The 19,013-nt window shown below is 43.3% G+C and overlaps 1 protein-coding gene across 2 annotated transcripts; it reads left to right on the forward strand.

The window, feature by feature from the left end:
* The first annotated feature begins 7,171 nt into the window (after positions 1 to 7,171).
* On the forward strand, positions 7,172 to 19,013 carry mpp3a (MAGUK p55 scaffold protein 3a). Of its 2 annotated transcripts, none has more exons than XM_076080107.1 (18): positions 7,172 to 7,208; positions 7,329 to 7,447; positions 8,045 to 8,122; positions 8,492 to 8,572; positions 8,775 to 8,912; positions 9,046 to 9,127; positions 10,299 to 10,384; positions 11,609 to 11,683; positions 11,842 to 12,038; positions 13,254 to 13,318; positions 14,212 to 14,232; positions 15,234 to 15,275; positions 17,400 to 17,555; positions 17,708 to 17,788; positions 17,876 to 17,969; positions 18,058 to 18,166; positions 18,415 to 18,543; positions 18,834 to 19,013. In XM_076080107.1, the coding sequence occupies exons 1-18, from the start codon at positions 7,172 to 7,174 to the stop codon at positions 19,011 to 19,013; spliced, it is 1,770 nt and encodes a 589-aa protein (XP_075936222.1). The 2 variants fall into 2 exon arrangements, with proteins under 2 accessions (XP_075936222.1, XP_075936221.1); XM_076080106.1 differs by having other exon boundaries at positions 7,184 to 7,208; positions 8,045 to 8,139; positions 8,485 to 8,572.

Here is a 19,013-nt window from a genome sequence, read left to right on the forward strand (position 1 = left end):
TTGCTGTGAGGGGGTGGGTGTCTGGGGATCGGAAGGGGGGGGGGGGGTTGTACCATTTGAGTGACAGCGCAGGATTGTGTCAGCTGTCAACATCTGTAGTTTTAGCTCCATGTTGGAGATGATATAAGTTTTTGTTGGACCACACCCTTTGAGATTATATGATGGTTTTGTTGTTGCATTTGGTGACGGTGTGAGTCTGGGAAGTGTGTGTGTGTGTGTGTGTGTGTGTGTGTGTGTGTGTGTGTGTGTGTGTGTGTGTGTGTGTGTGTGTGTGTGTGTGTGTGTGTGTGTGTGTGTGTGTGTGTGTGTGTGTGTGTGTGTGTGTGTGTGTCATGTTGGATGCTGGCCAAACATGCTTAGTGTTTCCCATTATTGTCAGGGCAGTGGATTAGCTGCGTGTGAGCGGTGTTTAATCTCGAGCTGGCGAGGAGTCCAGCCAAGGTGCTCGATCTTGTACTGACCGAGATGTTGTCACTCTGAACTGTGTGTGTGTGTGTGTGTGTATGTGTATGTAGATATACTGTCCACCAGTGTGTGTTAATGTGCCTGTGTTGTGTCTGTACATGCATGTGAGAAATGCTTTAGTACAAGAGGTTGCAGTGCTCAAATATTCCTTCTGCTCCTGGCATCAGTCCTCGGTTAAAATCTTCGCCGTTTGCTGACTGACACAGAAATGATGTCCTCCACCATATTGTAAAATCATGCCGCTCAGACAGGAGCAGTGTAGACCCTCGTCATCTGGCAAAGTGAAACAGTCTCTGAAAGGCAGCCTGCTTAGAACAGCTTGACCGAGCATTTGTTGTTTTAGCGTCTCGATGCCAAGGCATTTTCACAGCATTGTGGTTGATGAATTTTCATAAAGAGCGATGACGATCGAGAGGGTGTTTCTCATGATCCCTACAACCTCACAGGCGGCACAATAATCACGGCAGATGGCACATTTCGTGTTGAAACATCTTTTAGATATACATAGAGGGCTGAGGCATATTCTAGCACACAAACAATGGAGACCGTCCTCCCAAGAAGAATGACCGCATCAGTCGGGTCACTGAAACCTCAAGCAGCTGTAGTGGTTGTAATGGGAGGAAAGGAGGAAGTCAGGTGATGGTATAATAGAGCCAAAACAAAATGTTTGACTTCAACACAGGAGTCTGCTGTTTGTTTCCTGTTTCAAACCAACAGACAGCGTTTCTTTCATGATTGTCCCCTTAGCGAAGTAGTCATTTAAACCCAGCCGTTGGAAAAGGTGGGCCCTAAACTAGCCCCTAATAAACTAGCCCCTAACAGCTATAGACTTATTACTGTGTTTAGATATTTAAAATATAGAATTGTTTTACTATTCTAACTCATTGTTTCCCGAAATAACTTACAAAAGGCTCCCAAAGCACTTAGAAAATATGCAACTCAACTGTTTATTACTTACTGTGTACTTCTACTTCAGAGGAAAACATTGTACTAATACATTTACACAGCAGATTCATATTTTATCCACAAATTTGTATTAATAATTTAACTCTAGCATTGTTGAAAGCTCCCGCTTGAACAGACGTATATTTAGATACTTTGTGCTAATAAGGCTTCTCTTCCACTCTGCACTTCAAGTAAACATTTGAATGCAGGACTTTTGTTGTGCGGTGTTGTGTCGTAGGCCTATACTTCTACTTCAGGGGAAAACATTTACCCGACATGCTAGTAAGTAACAGTCAAGATGCTCAATATGTGTTCAGTTTATCCAAATAAAGCCTATTTTGGAAATTTACTGCCATCGTTTTCGGAGGTTTGAGAGCCTGCATTCAACGAGCCGCCGACAGCTGCACAGAGTGCTGATGCGGTGTTTTTCAAAGTTCATGTTGAATGTGTTGCGTGTCCAAATTGCACCAAATTCAACGAAGCACCTCCAGTAATACACCCGCTAAGTGTGACGTAGATCAGATGAGCAGTTCTGTATATATATGCGAAGAACACATTTTTTGCTTTATAGTTAAATATATTAGTAGATGTGAACCGCAGCCTCCTTCACACTTATCCATCCAGACCTCCTCGCTTTAAGTTCTTTGTCAAGTAAAGATAATCTCTGGTTTCAGATTTGCTATTTTCTCTGTTTTTGTATCATATATATTTTATCTTTAAAGTTGGACATTTTCCATGATTTTCTGACATTATTTTGCACATTAGATTCATATTTTTAATTGCACAAATGAATGATTAGAAGAATGATCAGTTGCCATCCTCGAGCCAACACAATTCTTTAAGGAAAGAGGAAAACCCGCACACTTGCTCAGTGTCAGTGTATAGCAGTGGCTGCTCTGTAGTATCTTCAGAAGCTCTTGCGGTTCAGGTCTTACTGGATGAGGCATCAAAGAGACCTTAAGAGACACGATGAAACTCTTGGCAGCGTGTTTATCGCTGTGAGGGCCGACTTATGCCCCGCTGAACCTGCTGACGTCAAACCACCTCCGGGGCTCTCGACTGAAAAGCAGGAGAAAAAAAAGCTTGTGTGACAAATATAAAGATGAAACAGGGAGACAAAAACTGTGAAAAGGAACAAGGGGGGGGGGGGGGGGGGGGGTAGGTGTCTGTTGGTTGTGTGTTCATGTTCGTTGAATGCTGTGATTCCAAACTACTTCTCTGTGTATGAATGAGACAATCACATGTGGATGACCAACACAAAGAATAACATTCAGTGGTTTACAAATATCTTATTTAACACAGGATGACGTCGATAACGCAGTGGCAGTGGCACTAACTGCTGATCCGTCTGCATTTGAGCTAAATGTGTCGAGATGAAGGTTTTATGACGAAGGCTGTTATCTGATCAGCTGACTTCTTCTGACCCCACCGGGGCTCCATCATGTTTGTGTGATCTGCAGCTAAGCTCTTAACTAGATTTGAACTGAAAATGTCATTTTTTTTATTTTTTTTTTTTGCAAAAAGCATGTTTGAGTCTATTTTTGGGATCAGTGACGTTTTGGTGTTTGTAGTCGGGTTTTTGCAGTGATGTGAGATGGTGCTTTCTGAAGGCCTGTGTGAGCCAGGGGCATCTGTTCGTAGTTTTAAAGGGGCAGAGAGAGAGAGAGAGAGAGAGAGAGAGAGAGCTGTCGGTAGTCAAGCAGACCAAACTGTGCTCTACTGAGCTCATGCTGGTGTTGATTCTCAGCGGGATTAGTATTTACTCATGTCATGGAGTATGTAGTGGAGTACAAATGGAATACTTCTAATATGTCTTCATTAATCATGTTAACGATCTTAATGTTTTCCAGAGTATGCATAATTAACTGTTATTACCTACATTTTAAATCTATGAACATACTTAGCAACCAGGACCAAGGGCACGGACACACCAGCATTTATAATCGCAACATTTCGGTCCAAAATAAAAGGGTACAGATTTAGCATTGCACCCCTGTAACATTATTGGACTCTTGATGGACAGTTTAAAACAAAGGATCAAAGTCATCACAGCAGAATCAGAGGTGTTGTCTTTTCTTTTCTTCATTGTTAAAACCTGGAAACTACACGACCCATAATTCAACTCTGCCGGTGACAAATTTGTCAGAGATTCGGATGTTAGCGAGATACAGAGGTGCAGAACTCCACATCTCCAGATTTATTATATTTTTAAACCAATATTTATCAGCCACAAAAGGCTTTGTATCTTTATGTTACATATGCAGTAGTACTCCCCAAGACCTGTAGACAGACTTTGATGTGTAATATCAATGCTTTTCATTTCAACAGAGTTACAGCAGGGAATGCATTTGCTTGTGAATCTATCTTACGTGTATTTCAACTTTGGTGAACTTTGGCGCACAAATTTGCATTTCTGATTACTCACAAACCGTCTTTTCAGTGCTGAATTTTATGGGAACGGACAACTGGAGAACCCAAAATGAAGAAAACTATCTTATCCCATTAGCTGTGTTATACCGTCCGATTTTAATTTTGCTTTGGCATTGTTTGTGCGATCTACTCCTGTCTCATGACTGACTCCCGAAATGTTTCGTAATGTTACGTAACTGTTCGTTTATAGTCCAGGTAGTGGCTGAGAGCACAATGTAATCAGTGTTTGGTGCAAAGGCTGCTACGAGAGGTTTTATACAGACAGAAAATTATATTATTATTATTATTATTATATATTCATCAAATTGCAACTTTGGAAAATCAATGCAGATTTTTTTAATTTGAAGACTTTAAACATAAATTAAGTTTACTTTTGTTCCTCAATGAGTCAAACTCACGACCACCTCAATCCATTGATTGTCAGGAGAATCAGTGGGAACGACACCCCCCCCCATGGGTGCCACTTAGAGGTGCTCCCACAATGCCGTTCTCTGAAGACCTCACCAGGTTAGAGGATGATGTCATTCTCCCACGACTCTTAACTCACTCAGCTGCTGCAGGTGTAATGAACCACAAGCTTTTGATTGTTTTATTATTGGTGGAAGTAGAAAAGAAGCTGATGATGCAAAGAATGGTGACAATAAAGATATTAGAAAGGGAGATTCTCTAGTCGTGTTACAAGCCTTGATTTTGGGACGTGTTTATGTCAGAGAGGGTTGTCCTCTTAAGTCATCACAGGGTCAGGCTCTGCTCATTCCTCACGGGTCTTTTCAGAGTCAGGCATCAAGAAGTCTTATCCCTTTATAGTCCAAGAGTTTATTAGTTATTTGAGGACCTAACTATAGATTAGAGTAAATTAAGTAAGTTATGTAAGTAAGTTATGCCGTGGGCTACAACATTGTTGTTTTTATGAGCCAAAATTTGTTGACATTTTGGCCCCATTTAAAGTGTGCTGTATTGGCTATTAGCTTTTCCTGGTTGCAATGTACCTTTGGATGTACAGACTATTACTGGATTAATTTGACACCGATTATGGAGATTTATTTGCAGTTTACTTCCTTTTATTAATGATAAACAAATATTAACAATACTTTTAGAAACACGTTGACATTATTTTTTACTATAAATAAGGACGACTAATGTGATTTCAGTTGGACTTAATCGTCTTATAGTAATAGTATAATAAAAGTTTTTTTAAAAGTTTAAAAACAAAATGAGGAACTATTAAAGTTTTTGTTGCTGAAGATGGTCGTGGGTGACACAAATCACCATCAGTGAAAAGTGAATATTGATATGAGTGAAGCACTTTACCAGTGAAACTACAGTATATTGATAATGATGTTTCTTTCCTCCTCTGAGTTAGAAATACTGACGTTATGGAGAAAATCCCATCTGACACACTTGAGAATAAAGAGCCTCTCTTGTGTGTCGTTCCCACTGATTCTCCTGACGGAAAAAAAAGAATAAAATAAGTGCTGCCTCCCTCCTCATCTTTTCCTCATCCCTCTATCTGGCTCTCTAATATCCTCTCTGTTCATTATTCATGAACTCATTGCTGTCTCCGTCTGTCTGTGGTGTGCTTAATCATATTCTGAATATTTACCATCCAAGCACAAGGATACATTTTAGCAATGCTTTAGGAGGAAGGAGAAAATTGCAATCTTGCAATATAGAAACATTAAAATACAATGTAGGGTGCTGTACTGTGTTTTTCATGAACAAGCTCATAGAAATACAGAAGCGCAACTGTTTGCCTTGACGTTGCAATGTATAGGAACTCCTTCCTCCCACTCATCCCACTGGGAAGATTCCCACCCCAGTTCCAGTCACTTATCTTGATGGACTGTTTGGGATACTCAATCTTCATCAGCATTGTCTTCCTCTCCTAACTCCTGTTCCCCTGAGTGTTTAGTTTGTCTGCATTTCTAATCCCAGACCTGCTATTCCTCATCCGTCCTCTACCTGCCACTGCAGAGTCTGCACACCACCTGACCAGATCATCTGCCTGCACAGCTGCTTCACATTAGCCTCACAATGAACTAGATATGTTGTTTCCAGCCTTGTTCCTGTCCTGGCCATCTGCTTGCCTTATAGCTTTTTGGTCTTATTTTGGAACTTACTTCCTTCATGTTGCTGTCTGCAAGCTGCTTTTACCCCTCTGATATACACCTGTTTCTCCGGTCTTGTTGGTTGTTAGCTTTAGTGTTTCTTTCTGTGTCAATCAGTCAGTGTTTCTAGATTGATTTGATATGTTCCTGCAATAACTGCTCAAAGAGCGATCACTAAACACTGAAAATTCACAGATTTGTAAAAATGATTATTGATATGAGCTCAACAGTCTCAAGGTAACACACCAAGACAAGATGCCTCATCTTGGCAGGCGTCCGTAAGGTGACGGACGCGGTAACACGAACAGCAATGTTTATTTTACACATACAAAGCAGACAAGCACACTACTGTCAGACAGGTTAAGCTTCTTTTCTAAACAGTCTGAATAAAATACAATTTCTGTCAATATTTTCACAACCTTGCGTCCACATTTTTGTAACCCCATACTGTTTATCGTTGATGTTTAACACAACTCATTCAAACATGCTAATACTCTTTATTGCAGCTTTGTTGTGTTGTTTTGGTTTTACTGCATTTTCCGGTTGTTTTGTTATCGGATCATAGTGTGATATGTTGGAGTCTGCGGTTTGTGTTATTGACTTGTGTTTCTAGTGGCAGGAAGTATGGAGAATATTGAGTGGCGTGACGAGGATATTGATCTGTAGGGGCTGCAATAATCCAGCAGTCTGTGCGGTACTTCAGCCGACTGTAGCGGTGTAGATCTGTCAGCTTATGAATATAGATGTATAAAGAAAGTTATTGTACAGTATGTACTGCAACGAAAATTAATTTAGTCCTTTTATGGAGAGCTAAAATCATTTTCCGAGTAGGCAACCATATTGTATAGAATACTGTTTGTGCCAGATGATCCCGTTACACACCAACACAAACACACAGGGCCTGGTGAGACTCAGCGTGATTAATAGTACTATAATGCCAGCCGACTTGCACATACACACCTACACATGTTCACAGACGAGGTAACTGCGCTGCAAAATGGGAAAAATGCGGCTTGGATTTACAACATGAAGCCTACAAGGAGATGACATATGGCTATAAATAACACCATTACCTTTTTATTATTTTGCTATTTGTGAGAATATCCTCTCAGAAACTGAAAGTATCTGTATGGAATGTTGATTATAATTACAATACCCCCCCCCCCCCCCCCCCCCCCCCCCCCCCCCTTCCAGGTTTCCTCCCCTCCTCACCTCACTGACCCATGAAAGAAGCCATGCCGGTCCTCACAGCAGGAGCGGGTGAGATGAGTTGGCACAGATGCTCAACACATAGTGTCCCATACTGCTTGAAGCTCGCTGTGCTCCATCTGTTCACGTTCGTATACACGCTGGTTTTTCTTCTACCTCTCTCCTCTACAGGGCTACATGAAACGTTGGCCCTGCTGACCTCTCAGCTGCGGCCCGATGCCAATCACAAAGAGGACATGGTCTTCCTGAAAGACGTCTTCAGTGAGCGGAGTTTGGGATATCTCATGAAGGTGAGGAATGGATCATAATCCATCTAAGTCTGATTCTACAAGTTATTTACATGTGGAGCAATGTACCACTGAATGTGCTCCAAAAGAAGAAAAGTTTAGTGGATCCAAATTATTCTTTTAAAGAAAGAAAATCTTCATAGTAATACATTTCAAGGATTATGCAGTTTTAATGGAGACATGCACTCTTTTTTTCAATGCACAAAAAACAGTAGTTTTTAAACGTGCCTATGGTATAATTTCAGATAGTAGTTTTTTATGAGCTGGTCCCTGTTTTGTTTGTCTCTTGCACGAGGACGCACATTCACACACATTCCTGCCAGTGGATTTATATATTCCACTGATCTGTAGATGGTGTTAAGGCACCAAGGCACGTAGCAGTGCTACGGGGATGAAGACTGCTTAGCTAGTAAACATGGATGTAGACAATGCAGGATGTGTTAGACCTCAGGGATTCAACACAATGCATTTTGATGAGTAACACTGAATGTCAGCATCACTTTTGTTTGTTTACAAGAAGACTCCGGGAGGCCTCTCTAACCTTCAGCTCGTCCTGTCCATTCCCTCTTCTCTAATTAACCACACGTGCTTGTGTTGCAGATTCACGAGAAGTTGAGACAGTATGAGAGACAGAGTCCAACACCCGTCCTCCACAGTGCCTCTTCTCTGGCAGAGGATGTAAGTTCACCTCACAGACACACACACACACACACACACACACCCCCTAAATTACTTTTCCACTTGGGCACAGCAGTCAATAACAATGAGTTAGCTCCGACAAAGAAGCAATGCAGGTATCAAAAGTGAATTTTAATGTTCTCAAAGTGCTGAATCATCCCGATGCTCTTCTAATGAAACTCCATATCCTGCTGCTCACCAGTTATCAGCGGGGAAACTGCTGACCTTAGCTAATTATCTTCCTCTGTGTGCATGTCTGTTGTGTATCCGTGTGCATTTATTCTCCAGTAAAATGCAGCCTGCATTACTGGTATACACGTGCATTAGTTGGTACTAGGCCAGGGCTCATGCGTGTTTTGTGACTGGCAGGTGGCAGAGGAGCTGCAGAGCGGACCAATGAGCACCGAGGAAAAAGAGCTGCTGCTCCTGCTGACGTCACCACATCTCAAGGTAAAAACCCTTAGACTTTTGTTTTGGATTTTTTGGTCTTACTATTGTATAATCATGAGGAGATGAAGCACTAGTGTATATCCATTTGGCCAATTTTCCTGTCAGACATTTTATTTGCGCTGAAATTCATCTCTGAAGCTCGTAGACCGTCGGCTCAACATCAGTACTGAATTTTCAGCACATCTGTTCTCTGTCCCATCAGGCCGTTCTCTCGGTGCACGACACCGTGGCACAGAAGAACTTTGATCCCGTGCTGCCGCCCCTGCCGGATGACTTCGAGGATGAGCTGGAGGAAGAGTCGGTAAAGATTGTCAGGCTAGTGAAGAACAAGGAGCCTCTGGTAAGTTGTGAAGGATGAGAGTGGAAGAACATACGAGACTTCAGGAGAACTGGATGAAAGAGGAAGAGATTATGGGACTGAGACCTTTTGCTCTTTTCCGTTAATGATCTTGTATTAACTGTCTGTACTCCAGGGAGCCACCATCAGGCGGGATGAAGCCACTGGGATGGTGATCGTGGCTCGAATCATGAGAGGAGGTGCAGCTGACCGAAGCGGTAAATTGTGCTTCTTCTTCTTCTTTTGTCACTCTGGGCTTTCTACAAGCCGTGTCAGACTACTAGACTGCAAGTATCTGCAGTTCCCAACCTTGGGGTGGTACACTGATGATGGGTAGTGAAATGAAAGTAAGAATCTGACCAGAAAATAAAGTGATAGAACTGCTGCCGTTCAGGGCTGTAGCCATCCATTTTTTTTATAAATAATGAGGTCATGAGTCCAATTTCTTTCTGGATATTTTTGCCATTGCTGAATAGTTAATGAAATAGAAAAGACTCAGGGATGACATGAAAAAAAGTTTCCTGCATGGAAGACAGCCAGGACTTTGCAGTAATGTAGCACAGCAGCCCTCAGGAGGCTGAGCTACAGGATGCCTCAGGAGGCTCCTGATGTTTACTGCACTTTGATGGCATTTGTCTTCTTGCAACCAGTGAAAATTGGTGTTTCACAAACAGAATATGCAAATATGCATGTATGTAAGGAACAACAAATCAAACCTGATAGTGTGGTGAGTGAGATCAAAGCCACAGTGATAGAGATGCAGCAGCAGGAGGAGGAAAATGAGAGGGATAGTGCGGTTGTTTTGCGGAAACTAAAGCTCTCCACAAGTCCCCAGAGAATCAATCACATGATAGATACTCAGCGAAGATCCTTTCATGGGCGTTACCATGGAAATATCAGCCACATGCAGGTGTATGTGTGTGTGTGTGTGTGTGTGAGTGTGTGTGTGTGTCGGCATAGGAAACATGCATGCTGGGAAAGTAAACCAATCAGTGTTTGTATCCGTTAATCATTAATGTCATGCTGCTTTTCTTGTTGCATCAAGTGATGGAAAAAGTCCTCTTCAGTGTATAGAGAGAATCTGTAGAGAGATTTCAGAATCGGCCTCAGGTCTCTTTGTGAATGCATACGTTATGTTAGTATGATTGCTCAATAGTGGGTCTGCTATATGTGCTTCTCTGTCCTGAGGGGAATGTATTGGTCGTACTGCTCTCAGCCTTTTATTTCATTGTTGTGGCTGCAGCTAATGAGATCACAGCTGATGATGGACGCGACTCGTGTCTGTAGATCTGACAACAATACTGATGTTAAGATGTGAATCAAATACCCCAAAGACCCAGTGTAGACGCTTTGATTGTCACTGATGTTTTTGCCCACTCGTCCTCACAGGATTGGTCCATGTAGGAGATGAACTCAGGGAGGTCAATGGAGTCTCTGTGATCCAGAAGAGGCCTGATGAGATCAGTCAGCTGCTGGTAAGACAGACAGACGGACAGTTCTGCTGTATGTTTAGAGAAATACTGGTATACATTTACAACGTAGAAATACTCATTTTATACTACATAAAAAAATGTAAGACTGGCTACAAAAATGTATTTCCTGAATTATCAGGAATTTTCAGTTGAATGATCCCATTTTCTCAGTTTTGTGCTCAAGTTGTCGACGGTATTATGAATGTATATATATTTTTCTTTTTTGTAGTGATATCATGAAATGTTTTTTTTTTCCAATTTATTCTATCATTTGCACTTTTAAGCAATTTGTATACTCAAAATAAATCAATATTTTTAATTATCTGACATGAGCATGTGGGGAGATCATGCATACGTCCGTGTGTGTATCTGTCTGTCTGTCCGCGGCTAATCTCATATGCTGCTGGACACATCAGCCTTACATTTATGGTTGCAATGATTCCCAATTTTTGAAAAAAAAAAAACTGTTTTATACCAGACCGTTGAAGTATGACTTTTTTAATCCAAATTGTTTGTTTTCGGATAGTTCTGGTGAATGTTATGCCATCACCATTAATGTCTACAAAGAGTCTAAACCCACCGATGTATCTGCCACAGTCACAGGATCTGTGAGGCTGGAAGTCAAAGTGTTTTCTTAAATACTTTAGATCAACGTGTAGAAACGTGCTACTGCTTTTTTAGATGTATTGCAATAGTCAATATAATCTCAAGTCACTGATCCCCATGAGGCATCCAAACATAAATAAATGGTCAATGACATATTCAGAAAATCACTTTTCGCACCCAACAAAAAATCTCTTTAAAGAACCATAACTTTATACAGCAGTTCTATACTATTTGCTATGATCCAGTATTTTGAACTGAGCCAAATTAAATATGTTGATTTGTGTTTTTTTCTTTAGTAGAAGAGAGAGAAAAGGCTCCAGCCATGTTTTGCTTATTACATTCAGGGTTCCCTGTATTTGCCCCAGACAGAAGCAGTGCTAAATGTAGTGGTGGGTAAACTACAAACTCTTTAGGATATAAAGTCTATAGGGATCACGGTAGAGGTGATTCATCAGCTAAAATGTTCTGTCCATCTTTTATTTATTTATAAACAGGGTGCACTGATAGATAAAATCTACCTCAGGGAGCCTTTTGAGTGAAGAGAAGTGAGTGTTTGTCTTTAATTTGAGGCTGCAGTCACACTCCTCTCTCCCCTACTTCCTCTGTCTATTTGTGATCTAGTCCCAATCCCAGGGCTCCATCACTCTGAAGATAATCCCTGCCATTAAAGAAGAGGACCGACTGAAGGACAGCAAGGTGAGATGAAGAGTGAGAGACTGAGCATGCTGTGGTATTCCAGATGAATCATTCCTTAAATGACGTAAAACACTGATTAAAACACTGTTAAAAAGTTTTGCCCATGTTTATTTACAATGATAGAAATCTAAATATGTAGTTCTTGTTTTTGATTCCAGGTGTACATGAGAGCCTTGTTTGACTACATCCCGTTGGAAGACAAGGCGACGCCTTGCCAAGAAGCGGGACTTCCTTTCAAGCGGGGAGACATCCTGCAGGTCGTGACCCAAGACGACCACACGTGGTGGCAGGCCAAGCGTGTGGGAGACAGCAACCTGCGGGCCGGACTCATCCCATCCAAACTGTTCCAGGAGAGGTAAAAGCACCCAGGGGGGGGGGAGACGGGTGTCACATCGTGTATCTGCAAAATCTGTGGCGTAACCTGATCAGTGCCAGCACTGTACTGTTCACCCGTATTTATGTTATCCAGCTAGTTGTAATCTGTCAAATCCACATTTGTGTGTTCCACTTTGAAGGGTCAACTTTGATTAGATGGAGCATCAAAGCATGCGTGGAAAATAAATAAATCGAAACACAGCCTTGAATAGGCACATGCTGATACTGTTGGTGTCATAATCCGTCAGTAGGATGATCTCAGCTGGCCGGGAGATCCCTGCCAAACACTGCAGCGTCTGTTGGATTAATAACCACAGCTTAAACACAGAGAAAGACGCATGGCAGAGGGGGTATCTGAGCTCTGGAAAGCCTATGTGATGCGTTTTGTAGGTTAAACAAATGTTCAGGGTGATATAACACTTGATTTCTGCTGATGCTGTGGGTTCCTGCTGCACTGTGGGTTAAAACAATGATGAATGAAAAACAACTCTTTAAATGCATCGCTATGAAAGGTAGCATAAGCTCACGTCTGCTTACTCACAATGTGCTGTGGATTACGGAAAGGGCCTACCGTGCACCGAGCTTGAAGTCACCGTATATATTTATTTTTATAAAGTCAATCCAACGGCTGCAAAGAGAGACGTAAAACCACTACAGAGAGATGCAAAACGACCTCAAAATGACCATGAAGAGTCGTAAAAAGATCACAAATAGATCGAGATGACACCAGAGAAACACAAAATACCACAGACACAAAGGAAGACGAAGAGACCTTAAACAACCACAAAGAGACATAAAAAGACCTCGAAGAGATCGATCGAGACAACAACAATGAGACGCATTGTCACATAAAGATGTTGAGACATAAACCAACCACAAAGAGGCACAGAAATAAGACAAAGAGACTTAAAGCAACCACAAGGAGGCCGCGCTGTTTGTAGTTGTTTTGTGTCTCTCTGTTTGGGTGTCTTCTTCTTATGTAGAAGGGGTGGCGGCCCAGTTTGTTCCCAGGGGCCCGTTGTCTCATAATCTGTCTGTAGGTGTTTTATGTCCCTCTCTCTATCATGTTTAAATCTTCTGTTCCACCTCTCTTGACATTCCCTCCTCACCTTTTGCTTACTGTGTATTTCTGACCTGATGATTCTCCTCCTGCCTCCATCCTCTCTGGCTCTTTGTTTGCTGCGCATTTCTCCAGGCGACTGGCCTACAGGATGAAAATGGGCACACTTCCGAATCCAAAATCCCCTAAAAAGCCCGTCTGTAAGTTTCTGCTTCCCAGGATTCCAATGCATCTTCAGCATTATTTCATAATCACAGTTTTTACTACCTGCAGCATCTCTCAGTATCAACTCCTCTTTCACTACTGATGTACTCGGCCACTGTCATTATAGGACAATGATATCTCCGCTGGATAAATGCAGCAATGTTTTCATTGACATTTATTGACCTTTTGTGCTGGTAATTGGCATTTTCAGAGGCATTAGTATTCAAGGTCTGTCCTCTCCATGCAGCTATGTAGGCATGTTTTTAAAAGGGATGAGAGAGAGAGAGAGAGATGGAGGGGCACAGAGACGGAGGGAGAGATCAGTTATGAATTAATCTCCTTCATGTTTGGTCCATCTGGCCAGCGAGCAGCTTAAGTACATCCAGAAAGCGTTACAAGCTGCACCCACTGAGAAACAAAGCCTCAACAACACAATACACGTCTCACTTTCTCACTCGATACCGTAGACGCGGCGTGTAAACGGCCAGGTGAGTGGGTAATGTGAGTGGTGGCTCTTCGTGGCGCGTAAGCTGCAGGCGATCCGATTAGGCCAGAGCCACTGGGAGACAACAAGAGCTTAGCAGTGTGGCAGCTAGCCCCGTCACAGTACGCCACGCAGCAGCAGGCCTGCGGGGACTCTTCTGTCTCGGCCTCTCTCCGCGCTCCTCCAACCCTCTGATTAATTCCCCTAAATCCCAGCAGGGGCCCTCTTTGTCTGTGACGTCATTGACGACGGCAGTAGATCTCTTCAAATGTTAAATCCTCATTTCATAAATTTCCAAATATCATTATTTTTATCTGCCCATCTACACACCGAAATGACCCTTAGCTTTACCGACTCTAACGTTTTACGCTCTCCTCCGTTTCTCCTTGTTGCAAACTGTATCAGATGACCAAGGATGTGATAAAGGTGGGTACGTGTGCAGAAACAAACATGATATATAGAGAACGCAGTCACATCCTCACACACAGCACACAATGGAAAATGTTCATAGAGGCCTCAAAGCCTCAATGTGTGTGTGTGTGTGTGTGTGTGTGTGTGTGTGTGTGTGTGTGTGTGTGTGTGTGTGTGTGTGTGTGTGTGTGTGTGTGTGTGTGTGTGTGTGTGTAGAAGGGGGGGGGGGATTTTCTGCTGCTTCCAGCATAATTCCTCCCCTCCTGCTGTTAGTGCACCAGACTAGAATAGAGATTCTTTGCCTAGCTTGTGTGTGTGTGTGTGTGTGTGTGTACCAGGTGATGTGCAGGCAGAGCAGCATCCCTGGAGACTTCAGGCCAACCAAGCAGAGCTTGTTGCAGATAACAATAGCTCCTCTTTTGTTTTGCGTCATCCTCAGGCTCCATTATCTTTTGTTCTGTGTCCCCTCTGTTTCAGCTGCTGTTTGCAATGTTGTTTTGTCCTGTTTTTTTCTATTCCTATTCAAATGTTCTAAAAATCTGTTAGATTTGATGAAAGAACATAATTGCGGATTTCAAAGAGTTTGTGAGACAGTTTGTTCCTCAGCTGTGAATCTTTGGGGAGGCGAGGCTTGTGTACGTACAAGTGTGTGTGTGTGTGTGTGTGTGTGTGTGTGTGTGTGTGTGGGTCACAGAGACTCTGCTCATAGCTGGCTCCTTTCCAGATGAAGGAGAGCCATCTTTCTCCTCTCTTCTCCTCTCCTCTCTGTATCAAGCCTTCGTTAGTGGCTGTTACCTCCAACAGCATTCCTTCGATATCTCTTGGCTGCCCGTCCGCTCTCGCCTCCTGCTGTCTGCCTGCCTGCCTGCTGCCTGTCTGCCCTGCCTGCCCTCTCCTACGCCCCACGGCCCGCCCCCCCCCCCCTCTATAACTCTTCCACCTCCCCTTACTCCTTAACTCTTCCAGGTCTCTTACCCTGTGCTTACCCCCTCTTTTCCCTGCTTGCCTCCCTACAGAGGACTGTGACTGTGAGGGCTATTTCAATGGACAGTACATAGGTGAGAGCGTGTACATCTTTCTCCACCTCCTTCTCCCTATCTGCACTTTGCCTGCTGCAGCCTGGCTGTGTGCTGGTTCCCTGGATGCTTCTGGGCTTTGGGGGTCAAAAGGACTGCTTGTGTAGGGTTGACTTGTCTGGGGCCGGGGGTTGAGGGATAAAAGGAGGGGGCGAAGGTTTCCATGGGCGATGGGTCCAGAGACAGATGCCAGAGGAGGAAGATGGATGAGGGGAGACGTATGCAGGAGTAGAAAAAAACATTACAAGTGTTTGTTTCCAACGTGAAAGGAAATATTGTCGAAGAATATGTGTAGGAAGTATCGACTCACACTTCTGAAGGTGCCAGTAACAGATCTCCCTCTTCGGGGACTCCACTGCATACAGTAATAAGAGGTAACCGTGTCAGATATCACAGTATAAAAGCAAAACAAACGCAGAATGTACTGCATTAAAAGCAAAGCAAAGTGCAGAATTTTTGCTGGTTTATAATTTTTCGAATTATTTCTCAGTTTCCTGAAATTAACTGTCTTTTGGTACTTATAGGGTAAAGAAAGACGGTGTTCAACTGGTCCACTTCATTTGTACACTTAACACAATAAATTCCAAATAATTGCGAGCGCATGGAGTATTTTAGTAAGTGCACAGCGTGAATATGAATACATGAAAATTCACTTATGTTGAAGTAGAGCTGTTCTTTCAAGATAATTTCTAATTTAGTACCAAATAATAGTTATTCCAGGAAACTTTATTGTAAATTATTAGGAAGGTATGGGAAATGAGGTTACTTATTGCATCGTATCCCAATTTTCTCTTGCCATAACATGCTTTAAATTCAAATCGGAGTGGAGGGAATACATTAGTCGCCTTTATTCTCAACCCCTTCCACTGGCCTCCCCTCCCTCGCCCTTCTTCAGCCCAACCTGACCCCCATTTACTCCCCCCCACATCCTGTGAGCTGCTGGAATGATGATGAGCACAAGGAGCGACCTAAACACAGCTGAGAGCTTATCAGCACCTTCTTCCTGTAACACAAAATACCTTGTTAAAACAGTATTTGTGCTTTCTATCATGCACTCTGCTTGGAGCTGTAAAACCCTCCCCTCCATCCCTTCCCCGCCCCCCTCCACCTTGCAGTGTTTGGATCCTCGTAAACCTCTCTCCCTTCTGCCCTGCATCTAACTAACTGCCCCTGCTGCTGTGCTGTGGCCAGTGCACTGCTTCCCCTTTCCAACCCCAAAACACCCTCCTCCCCCCCCCCCCCCCCCCCCCCCCCCCCCCACCTTCATGAGGGCCCTGCTGCGTTGGACGCATTGCACACTCAACCAGGCACGTTTGCTGCTCGTTCACCCTGTGTGGAGGTGTGAGGCTGGGTTGTGTGATGCTCTAACGCCAGTTATAGTCTCTCCTAAGTGTAAAGCAGTGGCGCCCTCCTGTGGCCAGGTGTTTTCCTGGGAATTTTATTCAGGTACAGTGCCCAGCTCATTCCCTCGGGTACACACCACTGACGGGGGATACAGACAGTCCTGGCCATGGGAGACCCTGATTTGCTGTCACTCTCTGCTGATGTGGTGTTTCTCAGGGCCAGGCTGTCCTGTCTGTCCTGCCTCAGCACTTTCAGAGCAGCATGCCTTGTTTGGACCATATTGTTGGAAAATTGTCTATTTTGGATCTTTGATATCTGTTTTAATCACTTTAAAAAAAATGAACCTAAGGAATGGTTTGCTTAAAACAGTCTGCTTTACCTGATGTCTTTGTTATCAGCTGCATGTATTCCTATTTTTAGTTGAAGCATGACGTCTAATTGGCTCAAAGTTCAGATAATATCTCACACTATCAAATATTTACACGTCAGATAAGAGTGAGCTATTTTAATCACTGTGCGCTATTTACAAAGGTTTTTAATGCATGGTTGGTATTGGTTAATCAATGGTTGGTCTTGACTCGAAAACATTCCTTTGCATTTGCTCACTGTAGCTATCTAATAAGTGCAAAACGATTGTATCCGCATCATGGAAGTGAAATAGTGTTCTCATGTTATTTAATATTGAGATAATCATTTTATAGCTCATGTCGTCTCACGAACATCTTTTTCTTTCTGCTCCTCCTTTCTCTGGCCTCGCTGTAGCTGGTCTACGGAGGAGTTTCCGGCTGAGTCGCAAAGACAGACAAGGGTCCTCCGGAGAGGGTTCTGATCCCGGGGACAACGATTACACGACTTATGAAGAGGTGACTCGCTACCAGCAGAGGCCCAATGAAAGGCCCCGTCTGGTGGTTCTGATCGGTGAGACTGAGCCACTGAATGGCATAAATGTTCTCTGTGATGAAAGTGACACCTTGTGGATCGAAGCATGTGTTACAACCTACCGATGACCCACGATGATGCATGTGAAGTTAATTCTTTTCCTCTCCTTTTAAACACACGATCCTGCGAAGGATCTCTTGGAGCACGGATCAATGAACTCAAACAGCGGGTGATTGCTGAAAACCCACATCGTTTCGCAGTGGCTGTACCACGTGAGTCATAAGTCGTACACACTGTGCCTATCAATGAACCAACATTACACTGTACATTATGTAAAGTCCTCCTTTGTGTTTCCACAGATACCACCAGGCCCAAGAAGCCTCATGAGAAGGAGGGTGTGGAGTACCACTTTGTTACCAAACAGCAATTTGATGCAGATGCTTTAAACAACAAGTATGTTCACACTGACACTGTGCTGCTTTTGTGTAAACATATATGATTTGTACCCTGCTGATGTGAATGTTTTGTTGTTTCTCCGCAGGTTCATAGAACACGGGGAATACAAGGAAAACCAATATGGCACAAGTATAGAGGCAATCCGCTCTGTACAGGCCAAGAATAAGATGTGTGTTGTGGATGTGCAGCCTGAGGTAGGCGTCATGTTACAACCGCTGAGCACATCTCAATTTACGACGATAATCAAAATGTATCACACAATCGTATCATGTTACGTGATACAGATCCTGCAGCAGTTTGCTGAGTGTAGATGAGGGCAGGCAGTCGCATCAGATCTGCTCACTGTGTGGAGTGTCTGATGTATCACTGCTGAGCCTCTCCGATCCTGTCTGATTTGTGACCTCTGTTTGCTCTATTGTATGCAAATCCACCATCACTCCAGGCCCTGAGGAGGCTGCGGACAGCAGAGTTCAAGCCCTATGTAATATTTGTCAAACCTCGTGTTCCTGAGAGCAGACGTCGCCGCAGTGCTGCAACTTCACCAGGAGGGGGAGAGCATGGCCGCATTACAGTGAGTCCTACACTTTCTGTCAAGTTGGCATAAGGCTGAAAACAAGGTCAACAACAAAGCTAAACAAAGATTGGTAAAAATAACATTGGCTTTAAATGGTTTAGCGCCTTCATACCTCTCTGATTGCTTATCTGAATAGTATGTTCACCGTGTGTTATTAGAACTTTTACTTAAGTAAAGGATCTGAATACTTCGTCCACCACTGAACTGCTTTTGTATAATGAACTGGTCTTCTGCCTGTGTGCCATGTGTCTTGCTCTCTGTGTAAATCATTTTGCTTTCTGCAACAGGACGAAGATCTCCAAGAGATGCGTCAGTCCGCGGCTCAGATCGATCAACAGTATGGACACCTGGTAGACCGGATCCTGATCAAGGAGGACTCAGTCAGTGCCTGTGCAGAACTTCGAGGTATCTTGGAAAGGCTGGAGCGAGAATCCTTCTGGGTACCTCTCAGCTGGGTGCGGACCTAA

The sequence above is a fragment of the Anarhichas minor genome, unplaced genomic scaffold (genome assembly GCF_050575085.1).
Source record: "Anarhichas minor isolate MPS153535 unplaced genomic scaffold, ASM5057508v1 ptg000007l, whole genome shotgun sequence".
In the NCBI taxonomy this organism is placed as follows: domain Eukaryota; kingdom Metazoa; phylum Chordata; class Actinopteri; order Perciformes; family Anarhichadidae; genus Anarhichas; species Anarhichas minor.